At 45.0% G+C, this 18,440-nt stretch overlaps 1 protein-coding gene across 1 annotated transcript in view; it reads left to right on the forward strand.

Annotated features, from left to right (window-relative positions):
• Gipc2 (GIPC PDZ domain containing family member 2) overlaps positions 1-8,291 on the forward strand; it is a 78,694-nt gene extending 70,403 nt beyond the window's left edge. The window contains 1 exon segment of the mRNA XM_032898256.1: positions 7,836-8,291. Within this exon segment, the coding sequence (XP_032754147.1) occupies positions 7,836-7,984 (149 nt within the window). The 3' untranslated portion in view covers positions 7,985-8,291.
• Positions 8,292-18,440: the final 10,149 nt, after the last annotated feature.

Consider the following 18,440-nt stretch of genomic DNA (forward strand, 5'->3'; position numbering starts at 1 on the left):
ATCAGCTAGCATGCCTTTCTCTTCACTCCCAGCTCAACACCTCTAAGTCTTCCCTCAGTTTAGACAGCTTCTAATCTCCCTCCTGCTCCCCAGACACAGTTGGGGAAGCAGCCGATGGCCTCTCCACTAGAGATCTCACGCGGCTGGTGGCTCTTTCTTCCTCCAAAGCATTGGAAATCTCTTTCCTCTTCTTGCATCTGCTAGCCTGCCTGTAGGGGAAACTGGAAGTCCCACCTCTTCCAGCCAGCCATCTTTATTGATGGTCAAGAACCAATGGGGGAACAGGACCTACAGCATTCATTCCCGATCAGAGCATCAGAACCACCCCCTACAGCTGCCCTGGAGACAGACACCGGTTAGGGCCATAGACCTATCTTGCAGTTGTAGTGGGTGGATGGTCTTCCCACCCTTTCCTTCAGAATGGAGTTCTCTAGCGGTCTCAGCGGGTACCTACCTGTTCTTGGTTCTAAGGGGCTGGCTGCAGCAGGATGCGGCCCGATTTCTCCCAGGCTGCTGCATCTATTCGTGAGCAGAGGCTCTAATTTCCAGGGAGCCAGAAGTCAACTTACTACAACTCATGCATGACATATAGCCAGAGGAGGTAGTCGGACATACAGACTGGGAGGTTGACAGTGGAGTATACAGGAGACGTGGTTTCGCCCTCAGTGCCTGGGCACTGGCCTTATTATCCTAGAATGAATTTGTAGTCTCTGTTGTCCTGAACCCGATGCCAGGACGTCGATCAACCCTGAGCCACCTGTGGCTGCCACAGGGACTGAAAACCCAGTGGTTGCACCGAGGCACTTGGCACCTGCTGCCTCCCCCCCCCCCCAGGGCGTTTGAGGCTTAGAGGGGTTTTAAAGGTTCAGAGTCAGGTTGGTCTGCACAGATCTCACAGTTGCGTTTACTTCTCTCACACCTAACGCATTGAGAGACACTCCCTCAGTTGGAACATTAGTCACTCCGTGGGGTATGAACTGAGAGGTTTGGGGAGCACAGCAGACCCAGCTTCCCCCCAACCCCCAGAATACAGAGCTGAATGTAGTTAACAGAAGCCCTTCCTATGCAAAGAAGCCGCAGAAGGGAAGGCAGCTGGGGGACGGCTGACATGTGACCCACATTGGCACAGTGGCATCAACTCTAAGAGTCTATGCCACCCGCTGCCCCTGGCCCCACAGACACCTGACTCACCCCGGGCTTAAATGACCCAAGAGAAGCCAGTGTAGCACACCACCTGTTTTGCTAGCCCTTGTTTTCAGTTTTCTTTTTATTATGCTTCCGGTTTATTGTTACTTTATTTCCAAAGCTCTTATGTTTATATTATTTCTGTGATTTTGCTTATGTGTTTTTTCATGATTGGGTGACCTTGTTTTCTTTTACTAAAGTTTTCTTTCAGTTTTCTCCTTAACACTCTCATTTATTCTTTGTTTCCATAACCTCGTACCTCTTCTGGCTCCCCCTCTCCTCCCCACTTTATTTTCTCCTTCCTACCTCTGTACTCACCTTAAATAATGCTGACCTCCCCTCACGGCCGTCTCTGTCCCTGTCAGTTTATGGTAGGTGGTGATGCAGTACGAGGTTTCAATCTAAGTGTACCGCTGCGTCTTGTTGGGCGCCCTATTGTTGATGTTTTAGTAACTCGTTTTCTCCTCTCTGAGAGGTGCTGGCGACTGAACCTTAAGAGCACCCGCTGCTCACTAACCCATACCATCAACTAATGCACACCTCACAACTCAGAAACGCAAGAAACACAAAAAGGGAGGCGGTGTGACTCCTAAGTCAAAACACCACAAATCTTCAACAAGTTCAAAGATACTAACTGAACCGGGTAAAATGTCAGATAAAGGATCTAAGAGCATGCTTATAAGATGGCCAGGGAAAACAGGCAAGACACATAAAAGCACATAAATGAAGTAAGAAAAATCACCCTTGAGTGTTGAAAAGAAAGCCATTAAAGTAATAGAAATTGAAGTTTTGAAGAAAGGAAGAAGGAAATGTGCCAGGTGGGGGCATCGGGAGCAAGGTTGGGGGTGGGGGTATTTATTTGACTTACACTTAAACATCACTGCTCATTGTAAAGGAGGTCAGGACAGGAACTCACACAGGGCAGGAAGCTGGAGTCAGGAGCGGATGCAGAGGCCATGGAGGGGTGCTGCTCACTGGCTTGCTTCCCCTGGCTTGCTCGGCCTGCTTTCTTATAGAACCCAGGACCACCAGTCCAGGGATGGCCCCGTCCACCATGCGCTGGGCCCTCCGCCATCAATCGCTAATTAAGAAAATGCGTTACAGCTGGGTCTCATGGCGGCATCAGTTTCTCTCCTTTCAGGTAAAGGTAGCTTGTGTGAAATTGACATAAAACCAGTCAGTACAGCATAATCTAGTCATCCTGTGGTGTAAACACAGAAACACAGAGAAACATATTGCATTGCTTAAAAATGGTGCACGATTTTAATGCCAGCACTCAGGAGGCAGAGGCAGATGGATCTCTGTGAGTTCCAGGACAGCCAGGGCTACATAGTGAGACCCTGCCTCAAAGCCCAACCAACCAAACAAAAGGAAATGTTTGGAATGAAAAATTCAGTAAAACCAAACCAAACCAAACCAAACCAAACCAAACCATGGTGACAGCATCACCAATAAACTAAATCAAACAAAAGCAAGAATATCAAGTTCAGAAGACAAAGTCGATGCATCCCACACTTAGACACCGGGGAAGATGACAGGTAAGCAGAAAAGGCCATACACTTTCAAGATCAGCAAAGCCGAAAACCCAGGGGGCAGACAAATGAGCTGAGATAAAAACTAAAGGTGTAGAAAATCTAGTCAGACGGGGTTGGGGATTTAGCTCAGGGGCAGAGCGCTTGCCTAGCAAGCGCAAGGCCCTGGGTTCGGTCCCCAGCTCCGAAAAAAAAGAAAAAAAAAAAAAAAAGAAAATCTAGTCAGTGTTCAAGGAAACTCCCCAAACCTAGGGAAAGAAATGAGTAACCAGACTCAGAACCCCAAGTTGGTCTGATCAGAGGAGAGAAGGCTAGAGTTAAAAGCAAGCCTGTGCGTGGTCAGGGTCATCTCATCTGTGGAATTCTATGTTTGGGGAAATTCTGGGATTGGGACAAATGACTCAGGCTTGTGACAATAATATAGACGTGAGGGGAAGAGGGTTTTAGAGCGGGTGGTGACTTCAAAAATGCAGACAGGTAGTGTTTGTTGGAAAATAATCTAATTCATCTGTCTTTAGTTGAGCTGGGATTTGGGGAGAACCACAGCTCTCAGTGTAAGACCTTCACCTTTAGAAAGTTCACAGTTCTATCAATCAGAGATAGTTACTTCTATTAAAATACACATATGGGGCTGGAGAGATGGTTCGTCCAGAGGGTGTGATTGCTTCCTAGTACCCAGAAATTTAGACCGTTAAACATTCTAAAAAAATTCATCAAAATCACCCAGTGGTCCCTTGTCAGTTTAATTAAATGTCTGTGAGTGACTCACGGCCACTGTAACTCCAGCCCCAGAGGGATCTGACACCCTCTTCTGGCAGCCATGGGTACTGCACTCACATTGCACTCCCCCCAACACACATATTTAAATAGGTAGAGATACATAAATCTGGTGCTTATGGAAGCCTGAAGAGGCCGTGGTGGCTCATGGAACTGGAACTGCAGGCGGTTGGGAGTTGTCTCGTGGGCTCTGGGAACTGAACCTGAACGCTCCGAACTGCTGAGCCAACTCTCCGGCTTCCCCTAATGAAACGATTACTTTACTTATGTGTATGAGTGTTTTGCCTGTATGTATATGTGTATGTATGTGTATGTGTGTGTATGTGTATGTGTATGCGTATGTATATGTATGTGTATGCATATGTGTATATATGTGTGTATGTGCATGTATATGTATGTGTATGTATATGTGTATGTATATGTATGTGTGTGTATATGTATGTGTATGCATGTGCGTGTGTATGTGTACGTGTATGCATATGCATATGTATGTGTACGTGTATATGTATATGTATATGCATATGTATATGTATATGTATATGTATATGTATATACCACGTGAATATCTGGTGCCTATAGAGATCAGAAGAGGGAGTCAGATCCTCTGGAACTGGAGTTATGGATGATTGTAAGCCACCATGGAAAGCTGGGAACTGACCTGTGTCCTCTGCAAGATCGAGTCTTCTCTTTTCTTCTTCCTCTTCTTCCTCTCCTCCTCCCCTCCTCCCCATCTTCCTCCTCTTCCTTCTCCTTCTTATTCTTATCACAACCCATTTATTTTTAAAGATTTATTTATTTCATGTATGTGAGTACACTGTCACTGTCTTCAGACACACCAACAGAGGGCATCAGATCTCATTACAGACGGTTGTGAGCCACCATGTGGTTGCTGGGATTTGAACTCAGGACCTTTGGAAGAGCAGTCAGTGCTCTTAACCTCTGAGCCTTCTCTCCAGCCCGAGCAAGTGTTCTTAATAGATGAGCCATCTCTCAAGCCCTGCAAATCAAATCTTAGAAAATACAAATATATTCTGTTGGCTAATGGTACAAGTGACTATAGATGGATTTAAGACACAAGTCTTTCAAGATGAATTTTCTGGGTCAGTGAGATGGTTGGTCAGGTAAAGGCATTGCTCGCTGAGCCTGGTGCAAGCACCATGTACTGGAACGTGCACACTCGCATGTGCACGTGTGCACACACACAACGGAGAAATAAATGTAATGAAAAAGAACCTTAGAAAATGAATTTTCTCTTGCTCTCAGAAATTTAGACCATTAAACATTCTAAAATATTCATCAAAATCACCCAGCGGTCCCTTGTCAGTTTAATTAAATGTCTGTAGCAAATTCCTTTGATTGACACAAAGCCATTGTCATCATACATGATTGGTAATGAGATCAGCCACTTAGGGAGTCAAAGTGTAAGGAAAGTAATTATTCGAAGAATGTCAGCTGTTGTTAAATTAGAAATTTCTGTTGTTCGGATACAATTAGCATGAAATATACTTCAGAAATGTGAGACTAATGTAACAAATGAACCGGTTACTTCCCTGCATTCCCAACATCCGTGGCTTTCAGAAACTCTCTCTCTCTCTCTCTCTCTCTCTCTCTCTCTCTCTCTCTCTCTCTCTCTCTGTCTCTGTCTCTGTCTCTGTCTCTGTCTCTGGTCCCTCCTTCTTTGGTTTTTCCACAGGGTATCTCGGCATATCCCTGGCCGTCCTGGAACTTGCTCTGTTAGATCAGGCTGGCCCCAAACTCAGAGATCAACCTGCTTCTACCTCCCAAGTGCTGGGATTAAAGATGTGGGTCACACTCAGCTTCACGGGGGTCTTTGTAGGATGCATGTACTTCAGAGGTTGTATAAGCTGTGAAGTGTGGGTTTCAACCAGCCTAGCTAACACAGGATACCTTGAGATGCTACCCGTAAAGAAAAAATTCCAGCAGACATTGCGTCCCCTGGACTGATCTAACTCAAGGACACGTTGTCATAAGTTCCTTCTGGAAGCTTTAAGGCAACAGCTGACTGTCTGTGGCCCTACGGTGTTTTCTGATACCAACTTCGGGATTTGAAACTAATTCTGTCAGTTTCAGAATTTAAAATTTTATTCTATTAAAAAGGCTAGAAATATGTAGGAAGGCAATTCAAGTGGTAGTTCCTATTTTTTTTTTCTCTCAATTCCTTTTATAGCTGGTCGGAGAGGTATATACTAATGATGTTTCATGGCGAGGAACTCCTTCCTTTCTTTTCTTTCTTCCTTCTTTTTCTCTTTCTTTCTTTTCTTCCTCTCTTCTCTTCTCTCTCTCTCTCTCTCTCTCTCTCTCTCTCTCTCTCTCTCTCTTTCTTTAAGCAAGCTGTGACTGTTTATTAACTGATCAGTTTATAAAAACACCACGGGCAATACCTTAGTCCGTCTAATAAGCGTGCTTATCTGGTATTCCCTGTTGCTGGCATCTCCACCTTCTACAGATGGAGTTGTCTTTTTCTTCCTTCCACCTCGTGGGGAAGATAGTTTGAAGGGCCCAGCTTTCCTCGCCATCCTAGCCGTGCGAATCTCAGTCCGGTACATCTGCTTGTACTCCTTGTGAGAGTGCTTTGCCTTCTCATAGATGAGCTTCCTCCTTGCCTTTCGCAGTGTCTTCAGGGCGAACTTCTTCCTCAGGCGTTTCACCTTCAACTCTGCAAAACTCCTTCGCTTTTTCTTAAGGGTTTCTGGCGCAGCGGCAACCTTTTCTTGTCTGGTACAGCCTCCATGGTTCCAGCCGGAAAAGGAGAGCTTGGCTTCCTTTCATTGGTCAGTGAAACAATGCACACTGGGAAGGGCTCCTTTTAAGTTGAGATCAGTGGAATTCGGAGTAGATTTCTATTAAAAAGAGCCCTGTAGGGGCTGGAGAGATGGTTTATCGGTTAAGAGCACTGGTGTCGCACAACCTTCTGTAACATCCAGGGGACCTACCGCCCTCTTCTGGCCTCCACAGGCACTACATATACTTCAGATACATGGTGCACAGACATGCAGACACTGCATATACAGACAGGCATGCAGGCAAAAAACGCCCCCACACACAAAAACAACAGGTAAATAAAATATTTTAAAACATGTAGGGCTGTAGGGCTGAGGGTGAAGCTTAGAAGTAGAGCATCTACACATGCATACATATATAAACACACACGCACACACACACACACATATTATAAGAAATAGGATAATCTTTATACCTAAAACTTGTTTAAATATTTACAAACTTAGTTGAAACTGCATATTGGTCAAAGTTTTGTGGTGATGGGAACATAAAAAGGATTCTCAGAACAGCCACAAGAGGTCAGCACTTAGCTGTACTATGTATGGTATTAAAAAAAAAAAAATTCTTTTTGGTTGTTGGTGCTTATAAGGTGCCGAGCGAACAAGTAGGGTGGACTCCATGGGCGTCTACTCTAGGGAAAGTTTTTTGGAAATATGGACTGACGGATGCCGTTTCTGAGATACAGAGCACGGGGTTCAAGTAGCTTCTTATGGAAGGCACATCCCAGATACCGCCTTAATTTAAGAAAACTGTCCTAGAACTCAAAGCGCGGTGTGGCAAGCTGTGAACTGCTCCTTTGGTGAGGAAAGCGTAAGCTCCAGCTGCTAGCGACTGGGGGAGGGGAGGGACAGAGATTGTCAATCACTGTGGGAGATGAGCTGTGTGCACCCACGAGCTTTCCTGGTGAGGTTAGCCACGGGGTTTCCTACAGTGTGTTCTCACTCATCCGGGTGCAGAGAGAACTCAGTAAAGTGCTTCTCTTGGAAGCACGCGTTTTATCCACAGAGTCCGTGTGAAAATATAAGATGTGCTGACGTGCGCTTTCAAACTTAGTGTTGGAGTAGTAGAGGCAGGAGGATTCCTGGAGCAGGCTAGAGAGCAGTTTAGTCCTAACTCTCGAGCTCCAGGCCAGAGGCCTTCTCTCAAAATGAGGTGGGTGATGTTGCAGGGGCAAGATTTGAGGTTGCATTCTAGCATACACACACACACACACACACACACACACACACCACACACACACACACACACACACACACACACACACACACACACACACACACACACACACACACACACACCACCAGGACAGCCCCACCAGACATAAAAACAAAACCAAAAACCTCGAACAACTCTGAACGAATACTAGGGAATCCCAAGTAACAGGCTCTCAGGTTGGGGGACAGGACAGCAGTGACAACTGCATACTTTGTGCAGTGGATTGAAATCTACCGCTGCTCCTTGGTAAGTGAAAGTGTGTGTGTTATGGGTCTTCTGATGCTAATTCATGGCTCCTTAATTCTCAAACATTACCCTTGACAGCTACCACCATGTTTGAAGCTGGAAAAGACAAGAGCAACCCAGATGAGTTTGCTGTCGCACTCGACGAGACCCTGGGAGACTTTGCCTTTCCTGATGAGTTCATGTTCGACGTATGGGGAGCCATCAGTGATGTGAAACAAGGCAGATGATGGTGTGGCCGGTCTTCCCGCAGAGAGGCCCAGAGCGCTTCTGCGGGCAGCCTCCTCGGGAGTCTTAGACGCTGTTATGGACTCTATTTCATCTTCATGTGTATGAGACACAGTCTTTGAATGTAATTTTGATTTATGGATAATGTTTAATATCATTTCTTATGTAATATGCCCAAGGTAAATTAAAGTGTGATCCATTTTAATATTTGTTCAAAGCTTTTAGATTTTTAAAGGAGTCTCTATGTAGGTGATTTTGGTCCCTGTTTGTATTCCTGGCTCTTTCCACATAAAATACTTGATTACAACAGCTTTGTGGGCATTTTCTTCAATATCTTATATATTTACGAGCGTGTGTGTGTGTGTGTGTGTGTGTGTGCGCGCGCGCGTATAAGGTAGAAACATAACAAGTAGAAGCATTTGCGTGTTTGGTTTTGTTTTTTCAGACCTTCAAATGTTATTACTTTTTTCACCTATAACTTCTATCCTGCTAACTCTTCTGAGGCCTCCAGGCCAGTGTTTATATTTGTAGCATTTTTACTCCAAAGCATATCTGCTCAGAAAATAACTGTGTCTGACATGCTGTCTTTGGCCTGCGAGTATGTGGTTTAAGCGGCAATCGTCTTCGGCCTCCTAAGCATCGGAGGAAATGCTGTCTGGAACCGGTTTCCCGTTGTGTGTAGAGGAGGACGGCTGAATGGAAGAGCGCATCCGTCTGTTATTAGAGTCCCGGCACCCTTCCTCTGACCCTAGCTTGATTGAGAAGATCGAGAGGAAATGACAGCCTGAGCCTTCGTGGACATTTCACGGATGGAAGAGGAATGGAAATAAACGGCCCCTTCGCAGATCGTTTAGTAAGGCGGAAGAGGGCGTGGCCAGGCACTCTGGTACATCTGATGGACCGTGCCGAGCACCTCGGCAGTAACCAGGAGGGCGTGCTCCGAGGAACCAGAAGGAATGTCTCCTTCATGCTGGGCTACTGCCTAGATAACTCTGTCCTTGGCAAAACGTTACTTTTGCTGCCTCCTCAGTCACAGTAGAGCAGCGCTGTGGTTTATTCTGCGCCCTGGACAGGAGCTATTTGAATCCTTAACGAGAAGCACGAACAGCCCGTGGGATACAGACTGTTTAGTTCTTTTGTGCGTTATTTGAAAATAAGGTCCAGTTCAAGCTGTGATCTGTTAGTCATGGTTCAGTGAGTTTCCTATGGAGGTTTCAAAAGTGCCTATAAGGTGGTAGACACAAAAGAGAGCTGGCGTTTTAGGAATGGTAACATTACCAGAAGAAGTGGGAGGCCCATAGATACATTGTAGTTTTAACAATAGCAAAAATGTAATTGTTTTGGTCACCAGATGTTAGATTTGAAATGTTTATTGTATATTTTTGTCACCATTATGATTTCTTGGTGTGTTTGTGTGAGTGTGTGAGTTATGTAGGAGAGTTTATGGTGTGTGTCAGTACGTGTGAGTGTGTATGAGTTAGAGGACTCCTTTGGGGCTGTGTCAGTTTCTCCTTTGGAAGTCTTCAGGAAGACTAGAACTGTTTCCTCGTGTCTTACAGAATATCACTGTCATGGTGATCTTTGTAGATCTTGGGTGTGCAAGGCACCAATGTCTGTGAACGGCATCCTCTGTTCTCGTCTGTTAGAATTTGAAGGCCACTGTTGTTACCAAGGGTGTCAGCTGGACCCTGGTGCTGTTCCTCTGAAATATTCTCATCTCTTGCCTCTACTGGGAGACTGATAATAACAAGGTCAGTTCCTCTGCCATTTCGTCTCCACACCTGCAGAAACATCTGTTTGTGAGGTTTGCACCTCTTGGCAGACAGAATAATCTTTTGAATGCTTTCATTTTCTCTTGTGTAGTTTGAGGGTGGTGCATGGTGTGTGTGTGTGTGTGTGTGTGTGTGTGTGTGTGTGTGTGTGTGTGTGGTGTGTACATGTACATGTGACATCAGTGTCTTCCTCAATTGCTCTTTAGCTTAATTTTTTGAGACAGGATTTCTCACTGGTTTGGTTAGCCTGGCCAATGAGCTTCAGAGAGCTGCCTCCCCAGCACGGGGATTGCAGACACACACTACACCCAGCATTGACATGGGAGCTGTGGATTAGAACTCAGGTCCCCTTGCTCTCGTAGAAAACACTTTACCCACTGAGCCATCTCCCCATTAGATTTTAATGTTATCTGAATAAATGTGACAGGAAGATTGTGATTATTCAGGCCTTCATTTTTTTTTTTTAGCATACTACTCGTATTTTTTTAGCCTGCGAGCTATATGCAGCCAAAGATAGACTGTGAGTGCAGCCAATGCAAAACTGCAAACTTAAAAATTATCCCAATTATTGGTGTGTGTGGTGGTTTGAATAAGAATGGTCCTCATAGACACATTGTTTGACCCACGGGGAGTGGACTATTAAGAGAGTGGCCTTGGAGGAAGTGTGTTGCGGTGGGAGCAGGCTGTGAGGTCTCCTATGCACAAGCTATGTCCTGTGTGGCACTCAGTCTCCTTCTGCTGCCTTTGGATCAAGACGTAGAACTCTCAGCTCCTTCTCCAGCACCATGCCTGCCTGCACACTGCCATGCTCCCACCATGCTGGTAATGGACTGAACGTCTGCAACTGTAAGCCAGCCCCGATGAAATGTTTTCCTTTATAACAGCTGCTATGGTCATGGAGTCTCTTCACAGCCATGGAACCCTAACTAAGACAATGAAGAATGTCAACAAGGATTTAGTCAGCCACCTCAGATAATCCTTAGCAACCACTTGGGTAACGTTCACCTCATTTTTAATATTAAAAACAAATAGGTTGTGGGACATGAGTTCCCTTGCTCAAGGGCACGTATGTGTGGCAAATCCAGGGTTTGAACACGGTTTGGAGTTAAACCCTCAGGTCTCTGCAAAGCTAATTCTGTGTTATCTTAGGGGAACAATGATGTAAAAGGTACATATCACTCAACCAAGGAAAGTTGTGTAGGGAAGGAGAGCCCAGAAAGCAAGGCTGTAGATTCGGGCACTGCTCTCCCCGCCCACACAAAGAGCAGCCTCCTCGAGGCCATGCTCACCAGACGTAGATGTAGATGGATAAATGACAGACTTTAGGACAGGAAGGACCTTGGTTCTTCAGGTTAGGAAAATGGAAATCAGTAATAATTAAGCTTGGAGTTTGTACACGGCAGTGTAGCCATTTCTGTGACAAGTTCTTCCTGGAATGACTTAAATTTTTTTTTTTTTTTAAGAAGTCAGAGGCTGGGGCCATTTTTTTGCGGAGTGAGAACCGGCTTTGCAAACCTCACTCCTTTTCTGGTTAAAGTGATCTCATGATCTAATTGATTTGATTCCACCTATGAATACTTTGTTGTGTGGACTCAACCAACAAGGTGTTGTTGTTGTTGTTGTTGTTGTTGTTGGTTTTCTTTTGGTTAATACACAAGGGATATTTGAAAGGCTATTGTCAATACTAAATCCCGAATAAAACTACCTTTAAGGGTACTGACCAAAACCCAAAAAGTTTCTCCTTTAGAGGTGATCAAATGTTCTACTTGTCAGGGGCTGTAGTCAATACATTCCATTTAACTGAGGTCCACGGTGGTTCTGGAGTGGGAAGGCAGACTGGGATGGGGTCCGTGGCATTAACTTGTCATTCTAAACTTCTATGGAATATGACCACCTCGCTCCTTTAGTTTTCTTGGTTGAACATCTCTGATCAGTTGGGATTAGTCTTTTAAAGTGAATTAACTCAGAGCTAGAGAGATGGCTCAATGGTTAAGAGCACTGACTGCTCTTTCAGAGGTCCTGGGTTCAATTTCCAGAAACCACATGGTGGGTCATGCCCCTATGCAACTCCTCCAGTTGTAGGGCGTCTGATGCCCTCTTCTGGTCTCTGTGGGCACATACGTGCGTACAGGCAAAACACTCATAATAATAAAAATTTAAACTGTCATAATAATATAAATATTAAATCAAATATTATTAAATATAATAATAAAAATGAAAGTGATCTGAGTGTCTTCCAGATAGACTCAAGCAGGTGGGACAATACTCAAGGCCCAGGTGGGCCAACCCTGGTTTTTTGTTTTTTACCTCGTCTGACCAGTAGGTGGCACTACCTGTACGGGCAGCCACTTCGAAGCTGTCTTTCTTGTGAACCTGGGTAGGTTTGTCCGTGTAGTCTTCATTCTGGCCTGTTTAGTCTGATTCTTTTTTTTTTTTTTTTTTTTTTTTTTGGTTCTTTTTTCTGGGGACCGAACAGGGGCCTGCGCTTCCTAGGTAGCGCCTACCACTGAGCTAAATCCCCAGCCCCTTAGTCTGATTCTTAAGCCTAGCCAGCTGACAGCTACAGTGTCTCTGATACTCAGCTACTTTTCTGAGCCTTGGGGATTGTGCTTGGTGGTCTCTGAGAGTCTTGAGGCCGATGGCGAATTCTACCAAAATCAGCCCAGGTTCCACTAGAGGCTGGGTTCCACCAGAACCCAGAGAGGCTCTGACCGGTGGAGCGCTGCAGAAATGATTGCGGTTAATATCCTGTAAAAATTATAGACGACTTCATACCAAGCAGAAAATTAAACGGGCGCATTAAAAAATTTTAAAGCTTAATTCATGGCTGCAAAACTTTTAAATGAGTTTTGAGCAAACAGGAAACTGTGAATTAAATGGTTCTTTGCTTGAATAGGCAAGTCAAGCTTCTTTGCCGCTAATGATCGATACTCCGTAGCTCGCGAAAAGGCTTTTTATCTTTATTATGATAGGATTCTGTCCCGAGGTTGATTCAGGTTTTACTGTTCTAACTGCGGTCAGTTGAGCTGCTTGTTCTTTGTGGCGTTTTTCGTATTTTAGTAATTTGCCAATGCTTTGAGCTGTAACGCTGTGTTTTATCTTGTGAATCTTCCTTTTTATGAATCGTGTTTTAATTCCGCTGCCTCCCGATGGTGCTATTAACCATGGTTAAATGCACCACGTGTTATAAACAGGATTTTTCATTTATTTTTTATTTTCTGAGAAGCATATGTAGCCTTGGCACCTTTGGTTAATTAGTGAATAATTAATTTTGTGTTCCTGCGCATGATGTGTGAGTGTCTGCGCGGTCACGAGTCACTGAATGCATGTGGAGGTCGGGGAAAACTGTGGAGGGTGGGTCCTCATCTCCTCCTCTGTTCTGAGTCAGGGTCTCTTGTTGCATTTTGCTGATGCGCTCTGTGCTTCAAGTTGGCTGGCCCTTGAGCTTCTGGCTGGTTCTCCATCTCCACCTTTGTGTCTCAGTGTGAGGGAGCAGGTATTACAGAAGTGCATGGCTGAATCCAGTGCGTTACGTGGGTTCTGAGGTGGTGGAACTTGGGTTCTTAGGTAGGCAGAAAGCACCTGTACCTAACCACAGAACGAGAGACCTCCTCCACCTGAAAGTTTAAAAAAATTATATATATATATATTTATTTATTATATATAAGTACACTGTAGCTGTCTTCAGACACATCAGAATCCCATTACAGATGGTTGTGGGTCACCATGTGGTTGTTGGATTTGAACTCAGGACCTCTGGAAGAGCAGTCAGTGTTCTTAACCACCGAGCCATCTCCCCAGCCCTACCTGAAAGTTTTGAAAGTGGCATTTGCCCTAGTTGCCTATAATCATAACGGCAGAGAACTTGTATGTTATCGGGTACACTTGTGCCTTCGTGGTCCAGGATACACAGGGGTGATTTCTGTAGGATGGCGTCTGTCAGAGGTGGAGTCGCCTAGGAGAGAGCAGCAGGATCATGAACCAACTCCTTCAGTTGAGGTCTGCTCTGGGCTTAGAACTGGTGGTGACATCATGCATCCATGGGAAAGGGGAAGCCAGAGGATAAGTGTCTTCCATGCTTAGGGGAAGCCCGTCCCTGAGCAGCACTCTTTGTTTTTCCATATTTAGTTTTTAAAAATTAAAAAAAATGTATTTATGTATTTATATCCCAAATGCCACCCCCTCCTGCTCCCTGCTCCCAGGGCTCCTCTCCCAAATCCTCTCCCTTTTGCCTCTGAGAGGCTCCCTCCCCACCATACTCCTCCAACCTGGTGCATCAGGTCTCTGCAGAATTAGGCACATCCTCTCCTACTGAGACTCCCACGGGGCAGCCCTCTGCTGCATATGTGCCAGGGGCCTCAGACCAGACCCTGTATGCTCTTCCGTGGTTAGCTCATTCTCTGGGAGCTCTCAGAGGTTCAGATTAGTTGGCACTGCTGGTCTACCTGTGGGGTTGCCATCACCATCAGGGCCTTCAATCTTTCCCCTAACTCTTCCACAGGGGTCCCTGACCTCTGTCCAGTGTTGGGCTGGGGGTATCTGCATCTGGCTCAGTCAGCTGCTGGGTAGAGCCTCTCAGAGGACAGCTATGCTAGGCTCCTGTCTGCAAGCATAATACAGAATCATTAATAGCGTCAGGGATTGGTGCCTGCCCATGGGATGGGTCTCAAGTCGGGTCGGTCACTGGTGGCCATTTCTTCAGTCTCCCTGAGCAGCAATCTTACTGTGTCTAGGTTCTTCATGTTGCTTTGAGACTAGGATTACATAACTTCCAGAATTTGGTCCTTCACTCCAGGAGAGTCATGAACCATTTGGGGAATGCCAGGCATTAAGCTATTGTTAGACTCATTGACATTGCTGATGTGTGGTTCACTTTTGACCCCGGTGTTTGTTTTCTCTGCCCACCCTGTTTTACTAGTATGCCAGCCTCTTCTTCGGAAATTAAACCAAATATCCCAACCAAATGTTGCATATGGATCTTAGTAGCCTGTGAGGGGCTGCGTTTCCTTGATTGACAGTCACAAGGGTCTATATGACTCAATTTCTATGGATCTGGAATATTTTAATGATCCTTTAAGGGCATGTACTGGGTAGTTTTATGTCAACTTGATGTAGGATGACATCATTATGCAGATGAAGGCAGGTACAAGATAGAACGAAGCCTGTCATTGGACAAGAAGGAAGGATGGGCGGGAGAAAACTTAGAGAGGAGGAGGAGACTGGAGCGAAGTGGGAAGCGGCCGAGAGAACATGGAGGCTGACGTTAAGATTCCTCTCTGCACATTTACAGGTTGTAATGAATGTTCTTAAGGGATGGATGTGTACAGGGCTTTGTATGTCTAGGTGGGCAATTGTATCTTATCAATTGGATCAGAGGTTATTGTGTTGTGTGTTCTTTCAAGTGGTGATTTAATTGAATTTAAGAGAGTGTGTGGTGGCTGGAGACACTGGGCTGCCACAGAATTGGGATGTGCATGTCTGGCACGGTGGCCACCTGCCTTGGGAACTAGATGGGTAGAGAGATTGTTGCCAGGCTCAGAGAGCAGCCATTGGCAGTGTGATATGGGATGGAGCAGAGCGGGTGAGACGCTTTGCTGACTGAGATGAAGATACCTAACAGTTATCTTGGGGCACTAGTGCAGGCTAAAAGAAGCATTTTTCTTTTTATAATTTTACAGCAACAACTTGACACAAGTCAGCGCCATCAGACAGGAGGGCACCTCAGTTGAGAAGCCGTCTCCACGAGATCAGGATGTGGGGCATTTTCTTAACCAGTGGGGAGGGCCCAGCTCATGGTGTGTGGTATCGTCTATGAGGTGCTGTAAGAGAGCAGGCTGACAAAGCCATGGGCAGCAAGCCAGCAAGCAGCACCCCTCCATGGTCTCTGCATCAGCTCCTGTCTCCAGGTTCCTGCCATTTCTGGGTTCCTGTCCTGATATGATGTGAAAATGTAATCCAAACAAACGCTTTCCTCCCTAGCTTGCTTTTGGTCATGGTGTTTCATCACTGCATTAGAAACTTAACTAAGGACATAATCTTCACAGGAGCCTCAGGCTCGCTAGTATTAAGAAAGGGTCCCTGTCTTCAGGGCCTTACACTGCTTGCTCCTCCCTGGGCTCTGTTAAGCTGAACTTCCTGTACATGATCCTATCAGGACCGAGTTACAGGGAATAGAATGTGTGTACCCACTGGCTTTTCCACCGGTGCCCGGGGTTCCTGAAAAACAACGTGGAGGCTTGCTTATTTATGAATAAATGCCTATGCCATAAGCATTGACTTGTTCCCCAACTAGCTCGTAACTTATATAACCTGTTTAAAATGTTCTTTGTTCACCACAATGTTAGTTACCTCTCCTCAGTTTCACGTGCTCGACTTCCTCTGAGTCCCGGGTGAACCTGTCCCACTTCTGACTACCACCCAGAGTTCCAACCTCCCTACCGGAACTCCCACCTTCTACTCCCTACCTTTTGCTGATAGGCCACCAGCTTTTTATTGACAGGTGGGGTGTCCACACACCGCACAAGAGATTATCCCTACAAATCTGTTCTAAGAAGAAAGGGGTAGGTGAATGGCTCAGAATTTTTTAGAAGGACTCAAGGGAATGACCCCAGGCAGCTCTTAGGACAAAGTCCACAGCGTCGTTGTCCCGGTGTGCTGCAGACAGACTATTGCTACAGCTGGAAACTGCTCTGCTGTTTGCAGCCCCCACCCTGGGGACACAGCTCTTCTGATCCTCAAATCTTACCACTTGTGAATGGAAGAACTTAAGTCTCATCGAGAACCTGTATCTGCAGGAGACCTGGAGGAAGGTAACTTTTAGCTGTTGGGCCAACTCAAATTTGCTTTCTAGATGAGTGAAGATGTATTCATTCAGACTTATTGGCCATGATTGATATGTAGCAAGCCAGAACACACACACACACACACACACACACACACACACACACACACGTAACTTGCTTTTTGGTCTACACTACCATGTTTTTTTTTTTAAATAAAACTAATTATTTAATAAAAATAACCAAGATTTCCTTGGAGGCTATGCGAAAAGTTGATGAAGATAATTGTCAGATTTAGAATAAAACAATGTCACCTCAGCAGACATTATTGTCTTAAGGCAGATTTAATACATTAGAGGGTTTTAAAAAAATTGTGTGTGTGCATGTGTGTACATGTATGTTTGTGGTTGTGTGTGTGTACGTGTTGGTGGGTGGGTGGCATATGATTCTCTCTGTGTGTGCTTGTGAGTGTGTGTACATGTAAGTGTGTGTGCACATGTGAATGATATGAGTGTATGTGTACATGTGAGTGCGCGCGCGCATGTGAGTGATGTGTGTGTGTGCTTGTGTGTGTACATATGAATGTGTGTGCACATGTGAGTGATGTGAGTGTGTGTGCGTGTGAGTGTGTGTGCACATGTGAGTGATGTGAGTGTGTGTGCACGTGTGAGTGATGTGAGTGTGTGTGTGCATGTGGAGTTCAAAGGTTGCTGTTGGGTCTCTTTGAGGTCCCCACTGAACCTGGAGCTCACTGATTCACTGAGATTACCTGGTCAGAGAAGGCAAAGGCTCCTCCTAGCATCAGCTTACATGGGTTTTGGAGTTCAGCTCTTGCACAGCAAGCTGCATGGATGTTAGCATTGCTGAGAATTTCACCAGAGAAGTTTACTTTTGAAAGCATGACATAAACTTTCACGATCCTTCTTGAGTGGCTGTAGGCACTGCGTAGCATGCCTCTGTCTCTGAATTCCTGTCCGTGGTTCTGTGTGGTGGACAGTCCCCATCTGAGTCTCAGTGAGACGGCCATCCATTGGGTTTTTATTCAGTTACCTCTTTTTTTTTTCCCAAGAAAATATTTTTTTTATATACAAATTGTGGTTCACTTAATTGTATTTGGTGAGCTTCATTATGACAGAGCATCCAGCATACAGAATGCAGACAGGTCACTAAGGCGCTGGTAAGTTGTTAGCAGAATAGGCGAGCAAGGAGTTTTTGCCCCGTTATTGCTCCTGGTAACTACCTTTCCAATAAATTATATATTTACTTTCAAGCAATGCTAAACTAGAGTGATATTTTTCTTTATTTACTCCAAGGATGGAATGATTAGTCTCTCTTTATTCTTTCAGTCATTGACTCTTAATTAGCATAAGTTCACCCTTTCATTCTTTCAGTCATTGACTTTTAGTTAGCATAAGCCCACCCCTTTATTATTTCAGTCATTGACTGTTAATTAGCATAAGCCCACCCTTTCATTCTTTCAGTCATTGACTGTTAATTAGCATAAGCCCACCCTTTCATTCTTTCAGTCATTGACTGTTAATTAGCATAAGCCCACCCTTTCATTCTTTCAGTCATTGACTGTTAATTAGCATAAGCCCACCCTTTCATTCTTTCAGTCATTGACTGTTAATTAGCATAAGCCCACCCCTATGGTTGGATGGCTAAGCCTCTGCCTCAGTCAGTGTTACAATAGACTTTTTTTACTTAAAAAATTGTAAATAATGTAATTTTTTTCTTTTTTTTGGGGGGGTTTTGAGATAGTTTTTCTCTGTGTAGCACTGGCTGTCCTGTAACTCCTCTGTAGACTAGGCTAGCCTCAAACTCAGAGATTTGCCTGCCTCTGCCTCCCAAATTCTGGGATTAAAGGATGCATCAGCACCACTTAGCATTTGAATGCTTTACTTGCT

The sequence above is a fragment of the Rattus rattus genome, chromosome 3 (genome assembly GCF_011064425.1).
Source record: "Rattus rattus isolate New Zealand chromosome 3, Rrattus_CSIRO_v1, whole genome shotgun sequence".
Lineage (NCBI taxonomy): Eukaryota > Metazoa > Chordata > Mammalia > Rodentia > Muridae > Rattus > Rattus rattus.